Source organism: Hylobates moloch, unplaced genomic scaffold (genome assembly GCF_009828535.3).
Source record: "Hylobates moloch isolate HMO894 unplaced genomic scaffold, HMol_V3 SCAFFOLD_1, whole genome shotgun sequence".
In the NCBI taxonomy this organism is placed as follows: domain Eukaryota; kingdom Metazoa; phylum Chordata; class Mammalia; order Primates; family Hylobatidae; genus Hylobates; species Hylobates moloch.
This window is the reverse complement of record NW_026652276.1, coordinates 129,543,655-129,571,479: the sequence shown is the minus strand read 5'-3', so window position 1 is coordinate 129,571,479 and position 27,825 is coordinate 129,543,655. Positions and strand designations below refer to the sequence as shown.

Here is a 27,825-nt window from a genome sequence, read left to right as displayed (position 1 = left end):
GTGCATTGGCATGACCATGGCTCACTTCAGCCTTGACCTCCTAGACTCAATCAGTCCTCCCATCTCAGCCTCCCATGTAGCTGGGACTATAAGCACACACCACCATGCCTGGCTAATTTTTGTATTTTTAGTAGAGACAGGGTTTCGCCATGTTGCCCAGGCTGGTCTCAAACTCCTGGGCTCAAGCAACCTACCTGCCTCAGCCTCCCAATGTGCTGGGATTACAGGCATGAACCACTGGGCCTGGCCAGATTTGGTTTTTAATCTATCCTTCAGCTTGGGATTTCCACACTGCACCAGTGAGGACTCAGGGTTCCAATCTTTCAAATGACTTTTTCCATCCGTGTCTCAAGACAGACGGCAATCTTCTGGTCATAACTCAGTGCTGGGGGGCAGGATATTCAGATGCCTTTTCACAAAAGATAACACATTTCTGCCTCCTGGTTCCATTAGGGAAATGCACTTCTGCTCATTCTGTGCAGGCCCTATATCCTCTCTTTTGATCCTTGCCTTTGTGTTGAAACTTCAACCCCTGGGGCCTACATTCAGTCCAGGTCCCTGTGCACCTCACGGTTTCTTCTGCCATTTACTACTGTGGGCTCCTTACCCACCTCTGAAACCTAAAGACTTTCCATATTGCTTTTGCATTTCACTTTTTTTCTAGTATTTTCATTTTTTAAACATAACTCATTAATGTACCTGGAATTTATTTTAGCATATAATAGGAACTCTTGATTTGTATTGATTTTTTCCACATAGCTAGATAAATTTCCCAAAACCGTTAATTAATCTTTCTCAATGATATGTGATATTTCCTTTATCATATGTTAAGTTTTAAAGTTTGCTTCTAGGAAATATATTCCTTTCCATTGATCTATGGATCTATTCTTGAGCCACATTAACTAATTATTGTATTCTAAATATCCCATAGAATTGGCCCTTCTCATTCCATTAATCTTCTCTTCATACTCTGCCCACTCTCTTTCTCATCTTTCTATTTTTGCAGGCAAGCTTTAGAATCAAAGGAGCAGTTCTCGACTTGCTGCTCCTTTGGGCTCTGCCTTAGTAGTAGTAGTAGTTATTTCCCCTTGACTGGAAATAAAGCCTATACCAGGTAACCACTTGGTAGGAAGGTGGGAGTGGAGAATCACTAAAAATAATTCTAAAGTTTCCTTCAATACTAGTTGTCTATTGACTACAAGGTTCCTTCTAACTCTACAGTTAGATTCTTGGCCAGTCAAGGTGGCTCACCCCTGTAATCCCTACACTTTGGGAGGCCAAGGCAGGAGGATCACTTGAGCTCAGGAGTTCAAGACCAGCCTGGCCAACACGGCAAAACTCTGTCTCTACTAAAAATACAAAAATTAGCTGGGCATGGTGGCTCATGCCTATAATCCCAGCACTTTGGGAGGCCGAGGTGCCAGATCACCTGAGGTCAGGAGTTCAAGACCAGCCTGGCCAACATAGTGAAACCCTGTCTTTACTAAAGATATAAAAATTAGCTAGGCATGGTGGCACAAGCCTGTAGTCCCAGCTACTCAGGAGGCTGAGGCAGGAGAATCACTTGAACCCGGGAGGTGGAGACTGCAGTGAACCGAGATCACACCACTGCACTCCAGCCTGAGCAACAGAGTAAGACTCCATCTCAAAAAAAAAACAAAAACAAAAATTAGCCGGGCATGGTGGCTCATGCCTGTAATCCCAGCTACTCAGGTGGCTGAGGCACCCAGAGAATCGCTTGAACTCAGGAGGCAGAGGTTGCAATGAGCTAAGATCGCACTGCTGCACTCCAGCCTGGGCTACAGAGTAAGTGAGACTCTATCTCAAAAAGAAAAAAAAAAGTGGCTGCACAGGACGATCACTTGAACCCAGGAGTTTGAGGCTACAGTGGGCTATGATCATGCCATTGTATTCCAGTCTGGGCTGGAATTTAATTTGAGACTCTGTCTCAAAATAAAATAAATAAAATCAGAGTTCCTTGAAACATTATTACCCACAACTATTTTGTTCTGTACTAGAGAGAGCAGAGGTTAGTGGTCAGATAGACTAATACGCTGACCAATTAGTCAAATGACCTTAAGGAAGTAGTTTGACTTTTATGAATCTTACCTTCCTTATCTATAAAATGGAGAGGGTAAATCCAACCTCACAGGGCTGTCAGGAAAATTCAAAGAAATAATGGAGGTAAAGCACCCATGATGGGGCCCATACAGTGTTCTTGTTTTTTGTTTGTTTTCTTGTTTGTTTTTTTCTGAGACGGAATCTCACTCTGTCACCCAGGCTGGAGTGCAGTTGCACGATCTCTGCGCACTGCAACACCTACTTCCCAGGTTCAAGTGATTCTCCTGCCTCAGCCTCCCAAGTAGCTGGGATTACAGGCACCCACCACCACACCCAGCTAATTTTTGTATATTCAGTACAGACAGGGTTTTGCCATGTTTGCCAGGCTGGTCTCAAACTCCTGGCCTCAGGTGATCCGCCTGCCTCGGCCTCCCAAAGTGCTGGGATTATAGGCTTGAGCCACCGCACCCAGCTTGGTGTTCTTTAACTGTTATCACCCAAGCCTTTTCCCTTTCAGGCAGCTTTCAGTCCTGAACTGCATCTTTGAAGGCATTAGGGTATCTTTGCAAAATAGATTCTAAGGTTAATTCCTTGGGGCTTCAAAGGATGTCTCACTGACTGGCCTCTTAGTCCTCTGTGAGAGGAAAGGAAAAGGTTAACCTTTAGTTTTGTGGAATCCTGAGTTGGCATCTTTATTTGACTGTTCGGAGCATTCAGCTAAGTTTTTGCCTTCAAAGGTTCCTCTGCCAGCAGCAAAGAGAAAAGTGTGAACATTTTAAATGATTCAAGCCAGCTTGTCAGCATATTCTTCAAATCTTCCTACACATATATTTACACTTTGTTAACAAGATGGATCATCCTTGGCCAGGCAGAGAAAGCAATTACTCTAGATGATTATCCCAGAATTGACACTAGCTTGGACTTAGCATAACTCCAACAATAGAAATTATCTGTTAAAAAGAACAAGATATATATGTATGGTAAAGTGGTTTTCTCTCCTAACTTGCCTTCAGTTAAAGCCCAGACGCCTCTAAGCAGGGCCAACATTGTGAAGCAGTCTTCAACAAAGTCACATCAACCCTGCCCCACCTCACCATCCCTGGCCTAAGTCCTCACCCTGTTCCAGAACAGCCACCAACCCATTCAACCTTGACACAGTGTGTTATCTGTGGCTACCTCACAGCTCCATGCTGCTCCCACCACCATCACCCATGCCTGTGCTCGCTGCTGCCCTCCTTGGTAAAATTGTGAAGTAAATGGTTTCTGCCTCTGTGGTATAGTAAAACATAAATACAATTGACCTTCAAACTACATGGGTCTGACCTGTGCAGGTCCACTGATACACGGATTTTCTTCCACCTCTGCCACCCCTAAGATGCAAGACCAATAAACCCCCAACCCCCGCTTCCTCCTCTTCAGCCTACTCAATGTGAAGGGGATGAGGATGAAAACCTTTATGATGATCCACTTCCACTTAATGAAGAGTAAAGTCATTTCCTCTTCCTTATGATTTTCTTAGTAACATTTTCCTTCTCTAGCTGACTTTATTGTAAGAATGAAGCACATAATACATTTAACATACAAAATACTGGCTGGGCGAGGTGGCTCACATCTGTAATTGCAGCACTTTGGGAGGCTGAGACGGGTGGATCACCTGAGGTCAGCAGTTTGAGACCAGCCTGGCAAACATGGCAAAACCCCATCTCTACTAAAAACACAAAAATTATCCAGGCGTGGTGGCGCGTGCCTGTAATTCCAGCTACTCAGGAGGCTGAGGCAAGAGAATCGTGTGAACCCAGGAGGCCGAGGTTGCAGTAAGCCGAGATCGCACCACTGCACTCCAGCCTGAGTGACAGAGAGACACTCTGTCTCAAAAAGAAAAGGAAGGAAGGAAGGAAGGAAGGAAGGAAGGAAGGAAGGAAGGAAGGAAGGAAGGAAGGAAGGAAGGAGAGAAAAGACAACACACACAAAAAAATATATGTTAATCTACTATTATGTTATCAGTAAGGCTTCAGGTCAATAGTTGGCTATTGGTGGTTAAGTTTTGGGGGAGTTAAACGTTATACTCAGATTTTTGACTGCACAAGGGGTCAGTGCTCCTAACGCTTGCATTGTTCAAGGGTAAACTGTATTTGGTCTTTATACCCTGTTCCTGGCATAGAACTCCTAAAATCCCTGAAATTTATTGTCTTTCATATACTCATGAGCTGACCCACTGAAAGCTGGTCACCAGAAAAACCAGCCACATGAATGGAGGGTTAGAAATTTCAGTCTCCCTCCCCCACCTCATTCTGGGGAGTGGAGGAAGGCTGGAGATTGAGTTCGATCACCCATGGCAAATGATTTAATCAATCATGCCTATGCATTGGCAATGAAACTTCCACCAAAACCACTAAATGACAAGACTTGAGGAGTTTCCAGGTTGGTGAGAACACGGGTGTGCTGGGAAGGTAGTACCTGGAGAGGATGTGGAAGCTCTGTACCCCCCAGCCCCAAACCTTGACTTAGGGATCTCTTCCATCTGGCCCTAAGTTGCATCCTTTATAATAAACTGTAATAGTAAGTAGAGTATTTTCTTGAGTTCATTCTAACAAATTATCTAGTTACCTTGGGCCATGCTAAGGCAAGGGTGAGGGTCATAGGAATCCCCAACTTTGTTGTCAGTTAGACAGAAGTGTGGGTCACTGGGGACCACACTGGTGGCTAGCAGCTGAAGTAGGGGCAGTCTTTTGGGACTGAGCCCTTTAACTTGTGGGATCTGACACTAACTCCAGGTAGATAGTGTCAGAATTGAACTGGACTATTGGACAGCCAGTTGGTGTCAGAGAATTGGTGTGAAAAATATTCGGTGTCAATAAAAGACACACATTTGGTGTCAGAAGTGGTATCAGAAAACACTACACATCCCCAGACTCCCTCCTCCTCCCCCCCCCCCCCCCCCCCCCCCCCCCCCCCGCCCCCAAAGTGCCATCTATCCTTATTGTGCTTCTTGGAGCCCCAAAAGTAGTTCATAAATCCCATAAGTCCTGGTTCCAAAATGGGCCTTAAACTACAGAATTGTCCTTGCTCCTTCTCCCATCTCCTCCACCCACCACCACAAGAAATATAAACCTTCTTTGTCCAGTGCTTTTTCATGTTTATGTCTTTGTCCACCTGGAAAGTGTTTGCCTTCTGTTCCTATAAAGTTAAAGTTAAGCTCAAAAGCCTTCTCAAAGTCTTCTCTAATCTCTCCACCAAGCCTCATTTATCCCTGTTTAGAACAGTTCATCTCTACTTCTCTTTATCTGTATGCTTTATGGCATTTCAGTTTCTATCCATATTTTACTCTCGTGTTCATAATGTATTTTCCCTACTAGACTCTAAACTCTTCGCTGGCAAGAAGGTCACAGTCAAATTAGAGAAACATGTTGTGATCCATGTTTGAATTATCTTTGTATTCACAACCTGGCATGGTATTTACAGAATGAATACATGAATGAATCAAGCAGTCCCGCTACAGTGCTATGTGAAACCTACCAGCCTCAAGAGCAAAATTAATCCCTTAAGTGAACATGTGCAGAATCTGCTCAGTGAGGTAGAGCAGCTCCGTTCTTTTCTACACATGAGGTCATGGGGGAAATCGAACATATTTGACTGTGCTTGCCACCCAATTTCTTGTTTTGCCCAGAATCCTTGTTTCGCCCAGAATCCTTGTTTCCTGGACCACAGCAACTTTTGAATTGGAATCAACCCACAAAGAATAAAAGAAATAGCTGGGGTCTTTCCTACTAATAAGATGAGTATTGTTTAATACTGCTTCCCTGCCATTTGCTCCCAAACATCAAAAGCCTCAGGCTGCCAGGTGCAGTGGTTCATGCCTGTAATCCCAGTACTTTGGGATTCAGAGGTAGGAGGATTGCTTGAGCCCAGGAGTTCAAGACCAGCCTGGGCAACAAAGTGAGACCCTATTCTCTACAGAAAAAAAAAAAAATCGAACAATTAGCCGGGCATGGTGGCACATGCCTGTGGTCCCAGCTACACAGAAGGCTGAAGTGGAAAGATCACTTGGGCCTGGGAGGTCAAGGCTGCAGTGAAACGTGTTTGTTCCACTGCACTCCAGCCTGGGTGACAGAGCCAGACCCTGTCATAAATAAATAAATAAATAAATAAATAAATAAATAAATAAATAAACAAACAAACAAACAAACAGCTTCAGGCCATTCAGAATTCTGAGAGTAATCATGAAGTGTTTTCTTGTACCTGCAAACCACAAACCAACTTGTGCAATTTAACAACTTCCATTATCCGATAGCTAATGATTTGGTAAGAAATAAAAACTTTGCCTTGCCAATATTTTGTGATTTATTCTCTCCAAAAGAAGTTGAAAATAGAAAAATGTAGGTGCTTTCAAACAATAAAACTCTTGACAAGTTCTGCTCACACCTATCATTCTTGGAGATTGAAGGTAACCCCTCCCTTTCCCCACATGGAGAGCTGTTACAGCTCCAGAGAAATACTTTCCCCTAAACTCAACAGCTGATGAGAAACTAGAGATAAAAAACAAGAAAGGAACCAAAAGGAAGAACTGAGCACTGATCTCCATTAAGCTGACTCAACTAAATAAATGGCGAGGCTCCACTGTTATACTTCACTTTGCTATGCAGGCGGACGCTTCCATTTTATTGCCATAGTAAATTCAGACCAGAAAGTGGCAGAACATTGGCATTTCAATCAAGGCAGTTCCAGATAGGCATGAAGCACAGACGCAGACTCAGGCAATCACACACTCACATACACTTTCCCTGCCCAGCCCACTCAGCTTTGTATGTTGAAAGCTTTATGAAAGAAAGGCTGGAGGATATCCAGAGATCGCTGACAAGATTCAAAGGGACGGAATTTTACAAATCCAGGGGCCCTTCCTTGCCAATGGGAATTTGAAATATGTTCCTCTGCTTCTCTGGCTGTACAGAAGGAAAAAAATCACAAACAACTTGCTGAGAATATACATTCCCACAGAATACATCACCCTCAAGCTAAATGCTCACTGTCCTCTCTTCTTCTTTAAGAACTAAGAATCAGTGATGTTACTGGGGTAATAGCAAGCTGTCTGGCACCTTCAATCATTTGGCAAATTGTAAAACAGGGCTATGTCACTTCAGCAACTGAAATAAGCAGGCAGACCGACATTATCAAACAAGCACGTGCAGTACAGGGTATAAGAAACAGAGCAATATTTCAAGCACTCAGGAAATGACAAATTTTATGTTGAGCCACATCTACTGCAAAGCATCATATGATATTTCTTCAGGTACAGATATTGCACAAGGGTAACCTGTTCTGTGCACATTTGTAAAGTATTTATAGTCCACCAGCTTTCTTGTCAGTAGAAAAATAATAGTGGTTCTTTGCACATATGCCAGATGAGTTTCATAATGGAAGCCATCACTTGCTTCTAAGTAAATTATTAAATCATCAGCTCTTTAATGAAATGCAATTGTCTGCACTCATCTTTCAGATAAAAGATGCTCTTTTGTAGAAAACGACTGTCCCTAGAATAGAAAAAATAATTTAACCACAGGCTTCAGAAGATAGTGGAAAGGGAATGAAAGCAGCATTTACTGAGAAAAGCCCCAGAAACTGAGTAGGCACTTGCTATGTGATTTCACTAAATCCTAGTATTAACTCTACAAGAAAAGAACAATTATTCCCACATTAGAGATGAGCGCATTCAAAGAGGCTGGATCACTTGCCCAGCCACGAAATGCTAAGAAATGGTAAAAATACGATTTGAAAATGCAGCGCTTACTAAAACCTGAGCTTACTCATATATTGAATGCTAACTCTCAGTCTGGATAAAGTTGGCCTAGATAATCATGCCCTGGCTTTTCAAGCCAGAATTAAATATTCTGTTAATAAGTAAGCCAATTGGCCAACTAATATGTATTAAGATCCATATATGAGTAATTATATGTCACTCAACTATATTTCATATATATAGACTATGTGTCCTAATATAATTGCTGTTAGCAAAAAGGATTCACTAATCACAAGCGTAGTCAGAACAATTTTTTAAAAGAGTTAAGTAGAGTGAAAACTAAGTCATCTAATCCATCCATCCATTAATTTATTCAACAAATATTTATTTGAGTGCTTATGTCCCATGTATTGTTCTAGACATTGGGGATACAGCAATGAACGAAACACATAGCATCTCTACTCTCATAGATTTTACATCCTAATGATGAAGACAGACAATAAGTAAGCAAATTGATAATATGTCATTAGTGCAATGATAAAAAAATAAGGCAGGATTGAAAAGGGAGAGTGATTGGGGGTTCTACTTTATATTAAAATAGGTAAAGGTCTCTCCGATAAGGCAACATTTGAACAGAGACCTGAAGGATGTGAGGGAGCAGGCCATGGGAGGAGGGAAAAATTGTTCCACAAAGAGAGAAGTACAAAGACCCTAGGGCAAGAGTGTGTTCAGTATGTTCAAAGTCAGCAAGGAGGCAAGTGTAACTGGGGAGAAGGAAGTGAGGAGGAAAGACAATAGAATAAAAGAAACTAAAAAGACATGTCAGCTCCACATGTGTGGAGTGTTTAGGTTCTAATTCAAATAGAGGTAACTGAGACAATTAAGAAATTATTGGGGTGGGCAGAAATGGAGATGTAGGGGAAGGAAAGGGATGACAAATGCAGCGAGTGAAAGGGAAAGCGGTTAAGTTATTCAGGAGTCAAAAATCTCGGAGAGGACTCTGAAAATCCTTGAAGCATCTGATCTCAGCTCAGATAAAAGAAATAAACATAATTGCTAACATTTATTGAGCACTGCTTTTGTGTGGTTATTCTTTTAATCTTCTGATATCTATATGAAGGTAGTATTAGTAATATTCAATGTTACAGATGAGGAAACTGAGGCACAGACAGATCAAGTAACACACCCAAGACTACACAGTCAGTAAGTGGCAAAATAAACGTTCAAATCTATAAATTTGACCCCAGAGCCCTTGTTCCTAACCACTGGGCTCTACTTAGAGCATTTCTTACCAGATAATAATGTTTCCAAATAAATGTGAGATGAAAATAATACTGTCCCTGACCACTAAGAGGCCATAAGTGAGTAGAATACTAGGTAGGTAAAATAGAGTTATGGGAGAATGTTAGTAAGCAGATGCAACCACAGAAGCAGGAACCCGCATGGGGGTGTAGGGAATAGCTCACTCTCTGCAGAAAGGCAGGCAAAGGAATAGTCACAAAAATCCTCCTCCTCCAACAGAGGTGGGGTTTCCTTGAGGTTCCTAAGTAATGAAGAGAAGATCTGGCATGCAGAATCTGTCATGCAAGAAATGTTTATTGAGCCAACAAATATATTTTTAAATGTTCAACGTTACTAACCATCAGAGAAATGCAAATCAAAGCCACAGTGAGATGTCACTCCACCCAGTTAGAATGGCTGTTACCAAAAAGACGCAAAGTGCTGGTGAGAATTTAGAGAAAAGGGAACTCTTACATACTGTTACTGGGAATGTAAATTAGTACAGCCATTATGGAAAACAAAATAGGGGTTTCTCAAGAAAACTAAAAATAGATCTACCATATGATCCACCAATCCCACTACTGGATATTTATCCAAAGAAAAGAAGTCAGTATAATCAAAGGGATGCTTGCATCCCCATGTTTATCATAGCACTATTCACAATAGCAAAGGTAATGGAATCAACCTAAATGTCCCATCAACGGACAAAGAGATAAAGAAAATGTTGTATACACAATGAAATACTATTCAGCCATTTAAAAAGAATGAAATCCAGGCCGGGCGCGGTGGCTCAAGCCTGTAATCCCAGCACTTTGGGAGGCCGAGGCGGGTGGATCACGAGGTCAGGAGAGCGAGACTATCCTGGTTAACACGGTGAAACCCCGTCTCTGCTAAAAAAAAATACAAAAAATTAGCCGGGCGCAGTGGCGGGCGCCTGTAGTCCCAGCTACTAGGGAGGCTGAGGCAGGAGAATGGCGTGAACCCGGGAGGCGGAGTTTGCAGTGAGCCGAGATCGCGCCACTGCACTCTAGCCTGGGCGAAAGAGCAAGACTCCATCTCAAAAAAAAAAAAAAAAAAAAGAATGAAATCTTTCATTTGCAGTAACATGAGTGAGCTTGGAGGACATCATGTTAAGCAAAATAAGTCAGGCACCAAAAGATAAGAACCACATGTTTTCACTCATGTGAGAGCTAAGAAAAAAATTTTGAGCTTTTGGAAGTAGAGTGTAGGATTGTGGCTGTTAGAGACTGAGAAGGGTAGGGACGAGGGGAAGATAGGGTGAGATTAGTTAAGAGATAAAATTACAGCTAGATAAGAAGAATGAATTCTGGTATTCAACAGCAATGTAGAGTGAATATGGTTAGCCATAATTTATTGTACATTTTCAAAAAGGTAGAAGAGAAGCTTTTGAATGAAAAAGGTAGAAGAGAAGCTTTTGAATGTTCACAACACAAATGATAAATGCTTGAGGTGATGGATATACTAATTAATCTATACGCACATGGAAATATCACTCAATATCCCATAAATGTGTACAATTATTACGTGTCAACTAAAAATAAAAGGGGCTGGGCCCAGTGATTCATGCCTGTAATCCCAGCACTTTGGGAGGCTGAGGCAGGAGGATTGCTTGAGTCCAGGAGTTTGATACCAGCCTAGGCAACATACTGAGATCTCATTATCTCATTTCAACAACAACAACAAAAATTTTTTAATTAGCTGGACATTGTGACATGCACCTGTAGTCCCAGCTACTTAGGAGGCTGAGGCAGGAGGATCATTTGAGCCTAGGAGGTCGAGGCTACAGTGAGCTATGATCATGCCACTGCACTCTGGACTGGGCAACAGAGCGAGACCTTGTCTCAAAAAATAACAATAATAAATATAAATAAAATAAAATAAAATAAAGGGAAAAAATCACCAAAAAAAAGAAATATTTATTGGGTGTTCACTATGTGGCAGGGATTATGCTGGGAACTAGGGTTACAGAAGTAAGCAAGTCAGTCAGGGAGGCACACAAGCAATTTTTAAAAATATAAACAAATAGATTAGCAAGATCTTTTTGTTTGTTTGTTTGTTTTTTGAGACGGAGTCTCGCTCTGTTGCCCAGGCTGGAGTGCTGTGGCACGATCTCAGCTCACTGCAACCTCTGCCTCCCGGATTCAAGCAATTCTCTCCTGCCTCAGCCTCCCAAAATGCTGGGATTACAGGCACCCGCCACCACACCCAGCTAATTTGTGTGTGTGTGTGTGTGTGTGTGTGTGTGTGTGTGTGTTGAGACGGCGTTTCACCATGTTGGCAGGTCTGGTCTCAATCTCCTGACCTCAAGCTATCCGCCTGCCTCGGCCTCCCAAAGTGTTGGGATTACAGGCATGAGCCACCATGCCTGGCCAGCAAAATCCTTTTAAATATTTCTCTAAGTATCATTATACACGTAAAAAATAAAGGTACCTATAAATGGAGATGCTCCTTTAGGCTGAGTAGAAAGGGAAGCCCTCTTCAAGGAGATAGGATTTGTACTAAATGTATTAAAATCCACATGATTAAAAGGAGCCAATCGCTGGGCACTGTGGCTCACACCTATAATCCCAGCTACTTGGGAGACTGAGGCAGTAGGATCACCTGAGTCCAAGCATCTGAGGCTGCAGTGAGCTGTGATCACACCACTGTACTTCCGTCTAGGTAACACAGCGAGAAAAAAAAAAAAAAAAAAGGAGTCAGTCATGCTAATATCTGGAACAAAGCATTCTTGGCAGAAGCATTAACTGCTGCAAATTGCTCTTGGGTGGGTACAACACTTATTGACCTTGTAAGGGGACACACCACCATTGACCTTGTAGAAGAAATAGTAGGCAATATACATGTGCTCCCCCAGCTTCTAGTGCAATAGCTGAAGTTCAACAAATAATTGTTGAATTATGCAAGTAAAACTCCACCAAAAAAATTTTTGATCTTTGGCAAGAGTATGAAATATTCTTCAGCTAAATCGAACTTAACAATGTCAAGGAAAATTTACAAAGAATAAAAACAATTTCAAATTCTTAAATTGGCTGGGTGCAGTGGCTCACACCTGTAATCCCAACACGCTGGGAGGCCAAAGTGAGAGAATCACTTGAACCCAGGAGTTCAAGACCAGCCTGGCCAACATAGCGAGACCCTTGTCTCTACAAAAAAAAAAAAAAAAAAAAGTGTAATTAGCCAGATGTGGTGGTGTGCTAGTCACTCAGGAGGCTAAGGTGGGAGGATCGCTTGAGCCCAGGAGGTCAAGGCTGCAGTGAGCTGTGATTGTGCCACTGTACTCCAGCCTGGGCGACAGAGTGAGACCTGTCTCAAAGAAAAAAAGAGGAAGACAGATCACCTGTCTGACATTTCTACTTCATACTTCGTAATATTCAACAAACATTCTATATTGGAACTGGGGTCATCTACAGACTTTAAAAGAAAGGAGGCAAGTCTGCTCAGAATCAACCTACTATTCTTATTCCAAGGTCCTCTCTTAGAAGCTGTTTTTTGAATAATTTCCCATCTATTTTCACCACCAACAAGAATTTTATTTTTCTAATACATATTACATAGTCTTGCAAACCTGATATAAGTAATTAAAAGACAGCAACCAAGGAGTTAGTTGCTGACTGCCACTAAGGATAGAACATACAAAAGTTTAGAAGGGACAAGGAAAAGTGGGAAAACTACTTCACTTGGCATATGGAAATCAGTCCTGCTGGCTGGTTGCCAAAGACAGAATGATTAAAGCCCCAGTGTGCTAGAAACTTTGAAGAGAAGTATAGAAAAGGTCTGTGCCCTCTTAGAGTTTATTATATCAACTACAAAAGAGCAGTTTGCAAAAGTCACAAATAAAGTTTTGAAGACTGAGATAAAGAATAAAACTTAGCAGGAGATTGGAAATAGAAGGACATAAAAAAGAATTGTTGAAGGCTTTGAAGGAAAAGACAAGGATGAACAATAAGCAGAAGAATGGGAAGAAAATACAATGAATCCTAAAGGTTGACCTGATCAGAGTATTTATATAAGAGGTACTGAGGTGTAAGATAAGTTTACTAAATACCCTGGAGTGAATTCACGTTGTGACATCAAAATTTACGCAGGGGATGTCATTGTTATTTACAGTTCACTTTTTTAAAAAGGAGGGAAAATGCTGTTTTGAAAACAATAGAATCACACACTTGAAAAGACCTTGAAAGATCGTCTGGTCCTTGAAGGCTTGGTTAGCTGTCAGCCTCCAGCTGTAAGCACCTACAGGATCTGCCTTCGATTTCTAGCTAAGACCACAGTCTTCCAGGGCATCCCCCAGCCAATGATTGAGCATAGCAGGAATATCAAGGTCTAGCTGTGTGGGCCTAATGCAGGAATCCTTTTGTTCTTTGCTCCAGAGTTCCTTTTTATGTTGGCCAAAGCTTTGTTGGATCTACACAGCAATCTGAGGCTCTCTTTGCCCTATCCTGCTTCTTCCTCCCTTCCCTATTACAGGAATCAGAAATCAGATCAACATCACTTTCTGAAGGCTTTCCCTGCCTAATCATGTTTCCTCCTCTTTTTATCTTTCACAGACATTATACTCCCCACCCACCTATAGACCTCATGCACTCCTGACTCTAACTCCATATCTGTCTCCTGCTGGATATAATAAATGCAAAGAACATAGTCATAAAACATGTATCCAACAAAAGACTTATGTCCAGAATATACAAAGAACCTTTAAACACAATAAGAAAACAACCTAATTTTTTATAGACAAAGATTTCATTTAAAAAATATACAAATTGGCCAGGCGCGGTGTGGCTCATGCCTGTAATCACAGCACGTTGAGAGGCGGAGGTGGGTGGATCATCTGAGGTCAGGAGTTCAAGACCAGCCTGGCCAATATGGTGAAACCTCGTCTCTACTAAAAATATGAAAATTAGCCGGGCGTGGTAGCAGGTGCCTGTAATCCCAGCTTCTCGGGAGGCTGAGGCAGAAGAATCGCTTGAACCCGAAAAGCAGGGGTTGCAGTGAGCTGAGATTACCCCACTGCACTCCAGACTGGGAAACAGAGCAAGACCCATCTCCAAAAAAAAGAAATGCATATACAAATAATAAATAAGCACATGAAAATATGTTCAATATCGTAAGTCATCTGGAAAATGCAAATTAAAGCCACAGTAATAGATACTACTACACACTCATTAGAATAGCTGATGTTAAAAATACTGTCAATTCCAAGTGAGGTAGAGGAGGTGGATCAACTGACACTCATACATTGATGGTGGAAGTGTAAAGTGGTACTATCTCCTTGGAAACACAGCTTAACAGTTTCTTATTGTATTAGTCCATTCTCACGCTGCTACAGAGGACCGCTCCAGACTGGCTAATTTATACAGGAAAAAAAGTTTAATTGACTACAGTTCCGCAGGGCTGGGGAGGCCTCAGGAAACTTAAAATCATGGTGGAAGGGGAAGCAAACACATCCCTCTTCACATGATGGCAGAAAGGAGAAGTGCCGAGCAAGAGGGGGAAAAGGCCCTTGTAAAACCATCAGATCTCATGAGAACTCACTCACTATGATAAGAACAGCAACATGAGGGTAACCGCCCCTATGATTCAATTAACCCCCACCAGGTCCCTCTCATGACACATGGGGATTGTGAACTACAGTTCAAGATAAGATGAGATTTCGGTGGGGACACAGCCAAACCATACCCCCTTTTTTTGAGACAGAGTCTTGCTCTGTCACCCAGGCTGCAGTGCAGTGGTGTGATCTCAGCTCACTGCAACCTCTGCCTCCCGGGTTCAAGCGATTCTCCTGCCTCAGCCTGAGTAGCTGGGATTACAGGCGCGTGCCACCACGCTCGGCTAATTTTTGTATTTTTAGTAGAGATGGGGTTTCACCATGTTGGTCAGGCTGGTCTCAAACTCCTGATCTCATGATCTGCCCGCCTCGGCCTCCCAAAGTGCTGGGATTACAGGTGTGAGCCACCGTGCCCGGACCATACCACTTATAATGTTAAATGTATACTTACTATATGACCAGCAATTCCACTTCTAGATATTTACCCAAGAGAAATGAAAATGTGTACATACACAAAATGGCACGTACAAAAATGTCCACAGCAGCTTTATGCATAATAGCCAAAAACTGGAAACAATCCAAATGTCCAAAAATGACTACATGGACAAATCATGGTATAGCCCTATAATGAAAATAGTACTTAGCAATAAAATAGATTAATCTACTGGTACATGCAATCAAATAAATGAATCTTAAAAACATGTTGAGTCAAAGAAGCCAAATATATTAAAGGACTTATACAATTCCATTTCTATGAAATTCTAAACTGGCAAAACTAATCTAGTGATAAAAATTGGATCAAGGGTTGCCAGGGATGAGAGACTGACCACAAAGGAGCACGAGGAAATTCTCTGGGGTGATGGAAATTTTCTATATCTTCATAGGTGGTGTTTACACTCAAAATGTATGCAAGTTACTGCATGATTTTAAAAATGTGTTCCTGACATTTACAAATATAGTACTAAACACTAAATAATAAACAAATGTCATTACTATATTTAATAATATTTGTTGGTATTGCAAGTGGAATATTTATCTCATTTACATTTCTAGATGATTATTACTAGAAGAGGTTATTGGTATGTTTATTTTTCTTATATTCAGAGACTTTATCAAATTTCTTTATTCTGTTATTTTTTAAGTGAAGTCTTTTGGGTTTTCTAGGTATATAATCATATAATGACCAAAAGGAATATCTTAGGCTGGGCATGGTGGTTCACGCCTATAATCACAGCACTTTGAAAGGCTGAGGCAGAAGGATCACTTAAGGCCAGGAGTTCGAAACCAGCCTGGGCAACAAAGCGAGACCCCCGTCTCTACTAAAAATAATTTAAAAATTAGCTGGGCATTGTGGTGCGTGCCTGTAGTCCCAACTACTTGGGAAACTGAGGCAGGAGGATTGCTTGAACCCAAGTGTTTGAGGTTGCAGTGAGCTATGATTGCACCACTGCTTTCCAGCTTTGGTGGCAGAACAAGATCCCATCTCATTTTTTAAAAAGGAATATCTTCATCTTTTATTATCTAACATTTATACATGTTATTTTGTTTACTTCTCTTATTGCATGTGCTAGTGTGCTAGTCTCTAAAAGAATATTAAGTAATAATAGTGACTACCAGATGCCCTCTCCTTTCTATACGTTACAGGAAATATCTGAACATCTAAGTGTTTAAAATACTACTCGTTGGCATTTTTGTAAAGTCTTTATCAATTTGTAGTTTCTATTTCTACTTTATTTTGTTAGAAATGATTTTTAAATTTTTTCAAATGACTTTTTAGAATTTATTAACATAACATGTTTTTTCCCCTCTATATTGTTGATGCAGGCTAGGCACAGTGGCTCATGCCTGTAATCCCAGCACTTTGGGAGGCTGACACAGGAGGATAGCTTGAGCTCAGAAGTTGGAGACCAGCCTTGGCAACATAGTGAGACTCCTGTCTCTACAAAAAAATAAAAAAATTAGCCAGGTGCAGTGGTACATGCCTGTAGTCCTAGCTACTCAAGAGGTTGAAGCAGGAGGATAGCTCAAGCCCAGGAGATCGAGGATGCAGTGAGTTGTGATCTCACCACTGCACTCCAGCCTGGGTGACAGAGCAAGACGCTGTTTTAAAAAAAAAAAAAAAATAGTCGATGCAATGAAATATTATTGATGTCCTAATATTGCAAAAGTTTGCTTTCCTGGTACAAAACCTCTTAAATTATTCTTTTGATAAGGTACTAATAGGTTGGTGCAAAAGTAATTGGGGTTTACTAGATTCCCTTTTGGATATATATTCACAAGCTAACTTGAACTTTGGGGTTTTTCTGGTACTATCTTTATGAAGTTACAGTAAGGCTGGCTTCATGAAATGATTTAAGGAGTTTCTTCTTTTTCTCTCCCCTAAAATGGTAAAAATAGTTTAAGACTCCATCATTCCTTAAAGATTGCAAAGGACTTAATGTGAAACTCCCAAGTCTCCATGACATTTTTAATAGTAGATATTTAATGTCCAATTTTTCTATGGTAATTAGTCTCTTCATGTTTTCTACTTCTTGGGTCAATTTTTTTAGAAATTCATTCATATCTCTCAGGTTTTTGAATATGTTGCTTTTGAGTTTTAGTTGGTAATTAATATTTTAATCTCCTTCTGCATCAGTGGTTATCTCATCTCTCATTCTTGTATAATTTTGTTCTCTTTAAAAAGCTGGGTCATGACAGGATTATCTATCTTAATGGTATTTTCAAATAATACAAAAAAGAATTGGACTTATTTATTCAAGTTTTGAGGTTTTCTATTTTATTGTTATCTTTATTGCTTACTACCATTTTGTTCCTAATAGATATATACATATATCTTAATAAATTTACATTAATAAAATATACATATTTATAGTTTATATATTTTTTATTTGTGGGATGCCAAATTCTCTCTGGAGATTTAAAATTGTAACATGAACCAACCACCCACTCCCACACACTCATGGTTCTTACTGTGCTTATTTAAAAATTTTTTTCATAGCATTTATTTATGATCTTCTAACAAACCTTATGTTACTTATATATTGCTTATTGTTTATCCTGTCAATTTTACATGACTATAAAGTCGACAAGGGTTGGGAACTTCTGTCTGTTCACTGATGTATCCCAAAGCCTAGAATGGTGCCTGACACAAAGTAGGTGTTCAATAAATTGTGAGATAAATAAATCATTATCACATGACTCATTTTACCCAGGCAAAGGGCAAAACAGGAATACTACAGGTGTTCATTCATTCACCAAGATCGAGTTCAGCATTTACTATGTGTCAGAACTGTCCTGGTGTTGACACAAGTCCCCACCCTTACCAAACCAACTGTTTACTTTAGGGCATATGAACAGGAATGGGAGGCAGAAGGATACTGTGAATCAATGAAAAAATATATTGGCTTTACAAATGTACTTTATATTTCTTACTAATCTGAAATTGGCTGCAGTATCTCACTTTTGGATCCTATTATCCTTTACTCCACAATCCTAACAGTTTAAAATGTCGGCTTGTCAAATCCTTTAAATGCAGAGGAAATTCCAAAAGAGACAAAGTATTTAGGTGGTAATCGCCCATCAACTTTACTACCTTTAATAGTTTACCAACGCGAGCGAATGTAAAATCCAGACCATGGTAGGACTACGGTGGAAATGGAAGGTGTCTCACTGAGGGTCCCGGTTGCCTTCTGCAAAGGTGAAGGTCGTGCCGGCCACGCGAGGAAATCTGCCTCGCTCACAACTAACAGGCTCACATCAACACTGCCAACCGAGGGAGCCCAAAATCACCACAAGCGAAGGCTCTGGCGGCGGCCACTGTCCACAGCCAGCCTCCGCGCACGCGCAGCCCCTCCCGAGCCTCCACTGGCCGTCTTCGCCCCGCCTTCGGACCGGAAGGAGTTGTTGGCGCTTCCGGTGGCCTGCGACCCCGTAATTACCTGGGTGATGTCGTGGGTTCAAGCAGCATCCTTGATCCAGGGCCCTGGAGACAAAGGGGACGTGTTTGACGAGGAAGCAGATGAGTCGCTCCTGGCGCAGCGGGAATGGCAGAGTCACATGCAGAGACGAGTCAAAGTAAACGTGGTGTGGACGGCGCGGGGTGCTGGGTTGTGGGAAGAGGCGCGGAGTTGTGAAGAAGCCGGGTCCAGAGTGGCCCCAGCCTGGCCCGGTGCTGCTCTCTTTATCCCTGGGAACCCGGTCCGACCCGCGTCTTGCTAGGATTTCTCAATGTTTACTTGAAAGCGTGTAAAACAACAAGATGCATTCGTTGAGCGCTTACGGGATGCGTTAGAAACTGCGGACCGACCAAAATTAACTATGTGTAGACTTTGAACAGTTTGCAGTTTGTTGAGGATCACAGGGAAAGGAGCTGAAGAGAAACATACACTATACTAATTATGGCTGTCAAAGGACGTGTACGCAGTTTATATGGGTTGCTTAAATGGGCAGGGAGCCTAAAGTTAAGGAGTGGTGTTAATCAAGACATATTGAAAAGATGAACTTAAGCAAGCTGTCAGAGGACAATAAGGGAAAGCTAATGTGGAATACTGGTGTCTAGGTAAGGGAATATTAAAGTTGGTTTCTTTTTTATTTGTTAGATGTAACTTTTTCATCTCTAATTTGTCTCACTATTCATTGAAACTAAGCTTAATTTCTGTGTGCAGCCTACAGAACCTATTTCTGGGTGAGGACCAAATAGTGAGGTCCACATCCACTTAATATATTTGCCAACCATTAAATTGCCGCTAAAGCTGCAGTTGGGAATCTGCCTTGTTTAATATTTCAGTAAAGTGGTATTTGCTTAGCCCAAAAACCATGTTGTCAATTACAAAAATGCGTTATGTGAGACTGGGGCTACACTAACAAGTATTGAGCATCTTTTAAATGCTGCGGCACCATGAGAGATGCAGAACGAAATCACTACCCACAGAGCTTTTGCAGGTTAGTTGAATTTAGGTATTATGCAAAATTTCTGAAACCAGACTTCTCATCATCCTTTTTTTAAAAACAATTTCCTCTCTCTGCTTTGCCCTGTCTCCTCACCCACCCACAGCATTCCAATCTAAAATAATCTTAAATACCCCAATAATGCAATACTTGGGAAATGTAAATTTTCAAAACTCAGACTTGAAACAGGTTATTATTCAACAAATATGCATAAATCTTATTGTTTGGCACGATTTTTCAAAAATTAGAGAACTAGTTAAACCACCATACTGTCCTTAAATCGTATTTCAAACTTACATACCTAGTGCTTTTATGTTCTGAATGTAGAGTCTTCAATTTAATGTCAGTCTAGACTGAACCCTGTAATATACAAGCAAGTCACAGTTCACTTCAAACCAAAAGAAATAATCAGTCTTCTGTTTTTATCAAAATCATGATATTAAGATAACTATACAATTTAGGATTTATCTGTGGCCAGTGATGGACCGAGAGAGTGTTGTCTTATGGCATTCTGTGGAAAGTCTTTGTTCCTTCTTTACTTTTGGCTTCTTCTGAAACATCTTCTTTATCCACCTCTTGTTCTTCCTCCAGTTTTTTCAAAGGTTGAGCAGATTCTGATAATAATTTTTTTGAAGGGTATAGCTGTGCTCTGTGCCTTTCTGAAGGACAAAGGCAATCTGCCGCAAATATCATACAGAGTCCTAGTAACAGTCCAGAGTGCAGAGTTGCTAAAGGAAAAACAGTGTATGATCCCCACACTGGCAATTCAAGGTCTTCAATAAAGTAGTTATGGCAAGTCCTGATCCACAGAGATAGCTGAAAGAGTGCTGACATACTACTCATCTGAACAGAACCTGGACCAAACCATGATGAAACAGGTTCAATACTCTTCCCACTGTTTATCACTTATAAAGTTTATGAAGTCCTTCTTAGTCCTTGGACCCTGAGGATGCCTAAATTCACCATCTTTACAATGATAAATAATAGGAAGAGCAGTTATTGTAAACTGTCCAGTCAGTCCTGGCTGCTCTGTGACATCTACTTTCACAACATTAACCTCAGATCTTCTCCCCATTCAGCAAAACTTTCCCATTCCAGTTGAAGGTTTTGACAAGCAGGGCAGCACGGGGCATAAAATTCTATCATCCAGTCTCCTTCCAGCAGCTTTCTCCAGTTCTTGTCTGTGATAATGCGTACGTTGCTCTGCCACCTGTGGGTCCAGGGAGCACCCCAAAGCAACAGTACCAGGACTGCCAGGGGGACTGCAAGACTCCTGGAGGGCGCCGTGTCCACCGCTTGCCCACCTCACAGCAAGCGTGGTGGCCCAACACTACATTTTTTAAAAACTGTGACTATCAGTGTTTTAAAAATTGCCCAGTAACTCTAGACTTCAAAAGTGGGGTAAGTAATGATAAACCAATAATAAACTTTTGAGAAGCATAGTCTGCTTTAGTTATATTGTTATGCCATATTATGGTCAGTAACACAGTAAAGGCCTAATTCATCTGCTTTCTAAATTGGTTCTGTACTTTTCTAGAAAAGCCTACATGTATATACTTAGTGTTAGTTACAGCTGCAGTTCTCCATTACTTATTTTTAGGAAGGTTATAGAGATGGAATAGATGCTGGCAAAGCAGTTACTCTTCAACAGGGCTTCAATCAAGGTTATAAGGAAGGCGCAGAAGTCATTTTAAACTATGGACGACTCCGAGGAACATTGAGGTAATTTTTAAAGTCTAAATGCTGAATCATTTTAACCTCAATACTACTGGAGGATGTTTCTGTATAAATAAAGTGTTTAAACTGAAGTGCTTTTCCTGGTGCTAAATATGCTAAAGTGTGTCACAGATCATAGAATTATATTGTCTTTAAAAAGTCAAAATCGTTATCAGCTCATCTGCTTTAATGTGTGAACTACATATTGTCTTTTTGTGCAAAGAAATGGTAAGAAGATGTATACTTCTGCTACCTGAACAATTATCTATCTCATTGAAAGGTCTTCAGATTTTGAATAAAACTTTTAGTACTTCCACACAATATGACAGACCTCTAGACTAGAAGTACATGATGAAAATAGTTGGTAATTAAGAGAAAATTAATTTAATTTACTGTAGTCCTGAACATTGAATACTTATCAGGATGCCATTGCAATAATGGCATATATCAGAGCCAAATGGTCAAATGATACACAGAGCCAGGAGCCTAGAAGCCTTGTCCTCTTTGATGCTTTATATCAAGCTTGTCCAACCAGTGGCCTGCATATCACATGTGGCCCAGGACAGCTTTGAATATGGCCCAACACAAATTCATAAACTTTCTTAAAACAGTATGAGCATTATGAGATTTTTTTCATGATTTTTTTTCTTTTCTTTTCTTTTCTTTTTTTTTTTTTTTTGACTCATCAGGCTATCATTAGTGTTAGTGTATTTTATGTGTGGCCCAAGACAGTTCTTCCAGTGTGGCCCAGGAAAGCCAAAAGATTGGACACCCCTGCTTTATACCCTTTAAACTGTCCTTGGTAGAGAAAAAAAAAATGCTTCAAAGAATCGCTGATTTTAAAGAAGAGTAGATGATAAAAGTTACCAAAACAAAACGGAAAAATTTATTGTATTTGGGGTTTTAGAAAATCCAACTGTTAGGAACCAGAATTTGTCTGCTATAGTAGGAAAATAGTCAATATTCACATCATCAAGTTGATGTTATATAACCTTAGAAAGCTACTGCTGAATCTTTTATATCAATGGATTCTATTTTTAAATACTTTTCATAATAATCATTATTTTATGACATGACTATAATATTAAATCTGTTAGAACTAGAAGAATTTTTACCTTTTTCAAGGAAATTGTTAGTAGTTCAGCAAACAATTTCTACTCTGTGACATAAGCCCAGGAAAGTGAAGTCTCTTGAAAACTTTTTTTCTCTAACCTTCATTCTTGATGGCAAGCAACTATATGCTTAGAACAATGGTTTTCAACTTTGGTTGCACCTTGAAATCAACTCTGAAACTTTAAAAAAAGATCACCCCCGGAGATTCTGATTTAATTGGTCTGGAATATAATCTGGGCCTTGATAGGTTTCAGAGCTCTTCAGGTGATTCTAATGTGCATCCATGATTGAGAATTGCTAGTTTAGAAGCTGTTTAATGTCCTTAAAGAAGAAACTAATTTTTCTTTTTCAGAGTTGTATTCATCTTCAACAGATATTACATAGTCATAAGAGAAAAATATAAAATCAGGAAAAGTGTATATAGAGTTGTGAAAGAGGGTTTATGAATTATAAACAGTTTTATGATTAAGTCCAATTGTTTGCTATTGAAAGATAAATAGTCTTATATTTTTAAGTCCTATTTTGCTATTTAACCCTTGTTTATATTTTTGTTCAGTGCTTTGCTCTCCTGGTGTCACCTTCATAATAATAATTCAACTTTGATCAATAAAATAAACAATCTTCTGGATGCAGTTGGCCAGTGTGAAGAGTATGTGCTCAAACATCTGAAATCAATGACTCCACCATCCCATGTTGTAGATTTATTGGACTCCATTGAGGATATGGACCTTTGTCGTGTAGTTCCAGCTGAGAAAAAGATTGATGAAGCTAAAGATGAAAGACTCTGTGAAAATAATGCTGAGTTTAACAAAAACTGTAGCAAGAGCCATAGTGGGATAGATTGTTCATATTTAGAATGTTGTAGAACACAGGAGCATGCACATTCAGAAAACCCAATCCCCACATGGATTTTGGAACAGACAACCGGTTTAGTTAGACAGCTAGGCCTATCAGTAGATGTATTACAGCACCTCAAACAACTATGAAATTATCTTCCCTTTTCTAATGAAAATAATGTTCAGAACACTTGGTTTCCTAACAATCGAAATTTGTACTGGTTTCTGCATCAGACATGTAAACTGTAGGGTTATCCTTTATGGAAGTTTGAAATTAACACTATTGTCTTCAAAATTAACACTATTAAATGTAATATAAGCCTTTTTTCTTTGTCACTGGTAATTTTTATGTAGTTTTAAGATATGGTCAGAAATTTCCATTGTCATTGATATTTCCAAACTTGTGGTCAAAATGAAGTATTTTCAGACTCATTAGCAAAAGTGAACAAGAATTAAACATATTTTTTAAGGACCTACTCCTACTTCTACCTCCTGTCACTATTAGGTGGTCAGGACCTTACCAAACCAAAGGTATAAAAATAACCTAATAGTTAACGTAGATATAGACACACAGACAGATATATGGATACAGATATGTAGATATATATTGAAATTAAGAGACTAAGAAACTGAGGCAGTGTTTATGCTGTTGATTAAATGATTAACAGCAAAATACTAAAATGTGTTTTAGTTTTGTGTTCATTAAAAGTAAGGACATTCAGTTTTATGAAAAATATAGAAAATATATTTTATGCTAAAGTCCAAGAAAATACCTACTTAGTTTTTCCAAGTAGTAAGGAGTTAGTAACGTTGCCTAACAATGTGCCAGATTATTTTAAACTGCAGTATTTTTCATATTCACATAGTAGTGAAACACTGAAACCACTGACTTCTGTATTACCTTGAGTCGATATTCTTAGTCTAGCGTGGACAAAATTAGATTCAAATTTTTGCTCCAGGACCTAAGCATATCGGAATCAGGAGAGGATTTGTCGTCACTTTTATTCACCTGAAACACAAGTTTATATGAGGTACCTGGCTTCAAAGGCACTGAAATAATTGTCCCTCGTTGGTAGCCTTAATTGCTCTTTCACCCCTATTTATACCTACCATCTAAGCTGAAAGACAGGCATATTGAGATGAATCTGACAAAAGTATGTCTTTTCAAGAGATTAAAAATGTATTACTGTATTACGACCCTCCTCAAAGTTCACAGAAGAACATTAAGAAATTCAAGCAACAGATTTGAAAGCAGAAGCCGTATTAAGTTTCAGGATTTATTAAAACCTGCTGAACATACCAGTGCCATTTGGCAGCTGGCTAAAAAAAGCTCTTCTGTCTCTCCAGATGTAAAGACTGTTTCAGAGATTTACTAATTTGTCTTGTTATATATATCTTTCCATGTTTGTGGACACAGCCAAAATCTCAACTCCACATGGAATATGGGTATTATAAGCAGCCTCTAAAGTCTTAATGTTGCTGTGCCATGCATATACATATGAAATACTTGCCTCTAATGATGCATCTCAAGGCCACCCTAAGTAAAAATGTCGTGAGTGTGGTAAATCGGGATTTTTAGGCTTTTCCTGATAAGATCCCTTGAAGATAACACCCATTGCCACCATTGGCTACATATGGTGTATTTGTACAGATTTTCATAGAAAATGAAATCAGGAGAATTAGCTAGTTAAGACTATTGGGTTGAAAACATCTCTTGAACTTGTTTTGCCTTTTGAAAAATACAGAAAGGGCCAGGCACAGTGACTCACACCTGTAATTTCAACACTGGGAGGTGAATGCAGGAGGATCACTTGAGTCCAAGAGTTCAAAACCAGGCTGGGCAACATAGTGAGACCTCTAGTAAAATGAAAAAAGTCCGCTGGGTGCAGTGGCTCAGGCTAACACTCTGGGAGGCCAAGGCAGGTGGATTACCTGAGCTCAGAAGTTCAAGACCAGCCTGGGCAACATGGTGAAACCCCATCTCTACAAAAAATGACCCAATCATGGTGGCACATGCCTGTAATCCCAGCTACTGGGGAGGCTGAGTCACAAGGATTGCTTGAGCCCAGGAGGTGGAGGTTGCAGTGAGCTGAGATTGCGCTGCTACACTCCAGCCTGGGTGACAGAGCAAGACTCTGTCTCCAAAAAAATAAAAATCCGACAGGCATGGTGTTAAGTCCCTGTAGTCTTAGCTACTTGGGAAGCTGAGCTGGGAGGATCACTTGAGTGCAGGAGGTTGAGGCTGCAGTAAGCTAAGATCACCCCACTCTACTTCAGCCTGGGTAACAGAGCAATACCCTATCTCTAAAAATATGAAATACAGAAGTTCCTGGACTGCAGAGGAATGTTAATGGCATGCTCATTCTACCTGTGTTCCATGAACATGAGTCTCTGTACTAGAACCAAGAATGAAGGGAAAGAGCTTACTTGCCTTGGGTCTCTTGCCTTGCCTCACATGTTGTAGGGCTGCCAGGTCTTTCCATGAGAATACACTGCATGAGCATAAATGAAAAACGGTAAAGCAAAATTGCCCCAGAGCTGGCACAGCCAGAGTTTCAAGGCCCAGAACCCAGACATTAGACTGAGTGGTGTGGCTTCCTTAGAAAAAATTTCATCTAAAATAAGTTACTTCTAGGTGCTGATGTATCTGCGGTTTTTAAAAAGGGTGGTAAGGAAGCCCGCAGAACCACACTTTTCTGACATTTCAGTTACTAGAACGGCTAAGGCCACCAAAAATATTGTGATATGTAGAGGGAGTGGGCAGCTGAATACACGTACCTGCGTCCTTACCTAATATATACCCTTTACACTACTTATTAACTGCTTTGTGGGAAACTAAAATAAAAGCCTTCAGCCAAGTCTAAGTTGTGATTCTTACCCTCTTCCAGCTAAGGTTAGAGCTTTGTTCTTAGAACTAAGCTTCCAGTCTAAGATACAGGAGAAAGAGAGAGAGAGAGAGAGAGTGTGTGTGTGTGTGTGTGTGTGTGTGTGTGTAGAGAGAGTGATCCACCAATCAGGCTTCTTATACAGAAATTCTCAAATCTCTATCATGAAGAGATACCACAATAGTTGCCTTTCTTGCTTCTGCCCCTACTTAATGCCTTTTCTGAACAAACATGCTGGAGCAGGAGTCTGCCATCACTGTCTCAAATTCTTAACTCCTCATGCACTCTCCAGCTTTAAACTACTTTTTGCTAAAGTCACTGATAGCTAGTCACACAACTGTCCATCACTGACTTGTTTTCGGTCCTACCATTTGTCTCCTCTCCATCATTGGACATGAACCATTCACTGCTAATACAATCCCTTCTCCTTGCCTTTTCCAGCAACAATTTTTTGTGTCCTGCTCATTACTGTTCCCTATCATTTTGCTAACTCCCCCCGACTCTGACTGCTGCTTAGATGTAGGGATTCCCCAGAGTTTCACTGTTGGACCTCTTTGTTTTTATACTCTGACCAGATGATCTCACCTATTAATGTCATCCATAGCTGGAAACATTTAAGTCTTCCTTTGCCTTTCCTTTGCCATCATACCCTACTTCCAATTGAGTTGCTGTACATCTCTCAAACAGTTTGAGGCTGGCCTCCTTTCATTCTAATCACCCACATTTTAATTAATTGATGTACCAACCTCATCACTAATGTCAGTACCTACAATCTAGCTGTCCATTCTCTCTCTTACCAATGTTATCTTTCCAAAACAGTTTACTTCCCTGACTTAAAACCTGGATTTATTCCCTTTTGCTTTTGTTTTCGTTTTCATTTTTGTTTTCGTTTTCAGGTCTGGGCCCAAACCTGTGGAAGTGTTGGGCCCAAAAGAAGTGTTGTCCGTCTTCTTTTCCCACCTGCCTCTTTCCACCCACCATGCACACTACACTTCTTTACAGGCATTACTACAATGCTTTATGGATACACGAGGCTTACTCCCAACTTAGATTTTTACTCATTGCTGACTCTTCTGCCTAGAATACTTTATTCCATGTCCTTTCCCAGCCAATTCCTGTCACCCTCCAATACCAGCTTAAATTTCAGCTTCATCAGGCAGAGCTGATTGCTCTTCCCAATGTTTCCCCTGCATCACTTTGAGTGCCTCTTCACATCTCTCCAGGAAAATCCCTTATTTAGTGTTATATTCCCAGCATTCAGCATCATACCCTGTACATAGATGCATAGGTAGTGCTTGATGAGAGAAAAAAAAATGAATCTACTAGCCAACATGGAAATATAACCAGAACAAGATTCCAAAATACATCGTGTTACATTCTTTTGTAAATCTTTATGTTGGCTTTGTTTTTGTTTTTTTTTTTTGAGATGGAGTTTTACTCCTGTTGCCCAAGCTGGAGTGCAATGGTGCAATCTCGGCTCACTACAGCCTCCACCTCCTGGGTTCAAGCAATTCTCCTGCTTCAGCCTCCTGAGCAGCTGGGATTACAGGGGCCCGCCACCACACCCAGCTAATTTTTTGTATTTTTAGTACAGATGGGGTTTCATCATGTTGGCCAGGCTGGTCTCGAACTCCTTACCTCAGGTGATCCACCCGCCTTGGCCTCCCAAAGTGCTGGGATTACAGG

At 40.4% G+C, this 27,825-nt stretch overlaps 1 protein-coding gene, 1 long non-coding RNA gene and 1 pseudogene across 3 annotated transcripts in view; 1 reads left to right on the top strand and 2 right to left on the bottom strand.

The window, feature by feature from the left end:
• LOC131384440 (uncharacterized) overlaps positions 1-18,398 on the bottom strand; it is a 153,639-nt gene extending 135,241 nt beyond the window's left edge. Inside the window, exon 1 of the long non-coding RNA XR_009215285.1 lies at positions 18,235-18,398. This is a non-coding gene — a long non-coding RNA (uncharacterized LOC131384440). The remainder of the gene's footprint in view (positions 1-18,234) is intronic.
• A 146-nt stretch (positions 18,399-18,544) lies between these two features.
• The window catches only part of YAE1 (YAE1 maturation factor of ABCE1), a 46,663-nt gene continuing 37,382 nt past the window's right edge, over positions 18,545-27,825 (top strand). The window contains exons 1-3 of one of the 2 annotated variants that reach the window (XM_032758276.2): positions 18,545-18,716; positions 21,190-21,311; positions 22,975-23,579. In XM_032758276.2, the coding sequence (XP_032614167.1) occupies positions 18,588-18,716; positions 21,190-21,311; positions 22,975-23,404 (681 nt within the window). In that variant the 5' untranslated portion in view covers positions 18,545-18,587 and the 3' untranslated portion in view covers positions 23,405-23,579. Of the gene's footprint in view, positions 18,717-21,189; positions 21,312-22,974; positions 23,580-27,825 lie in introns of those variants that run through there. The other variant, XM_032758277.2, reaches the window with a different exon arrangement.
• LOC116809404 (thioredoxin-related transmembrane protein 1-like) lies at positions 20,047-21,176 on the bottom strand (annotated as a pseudogene).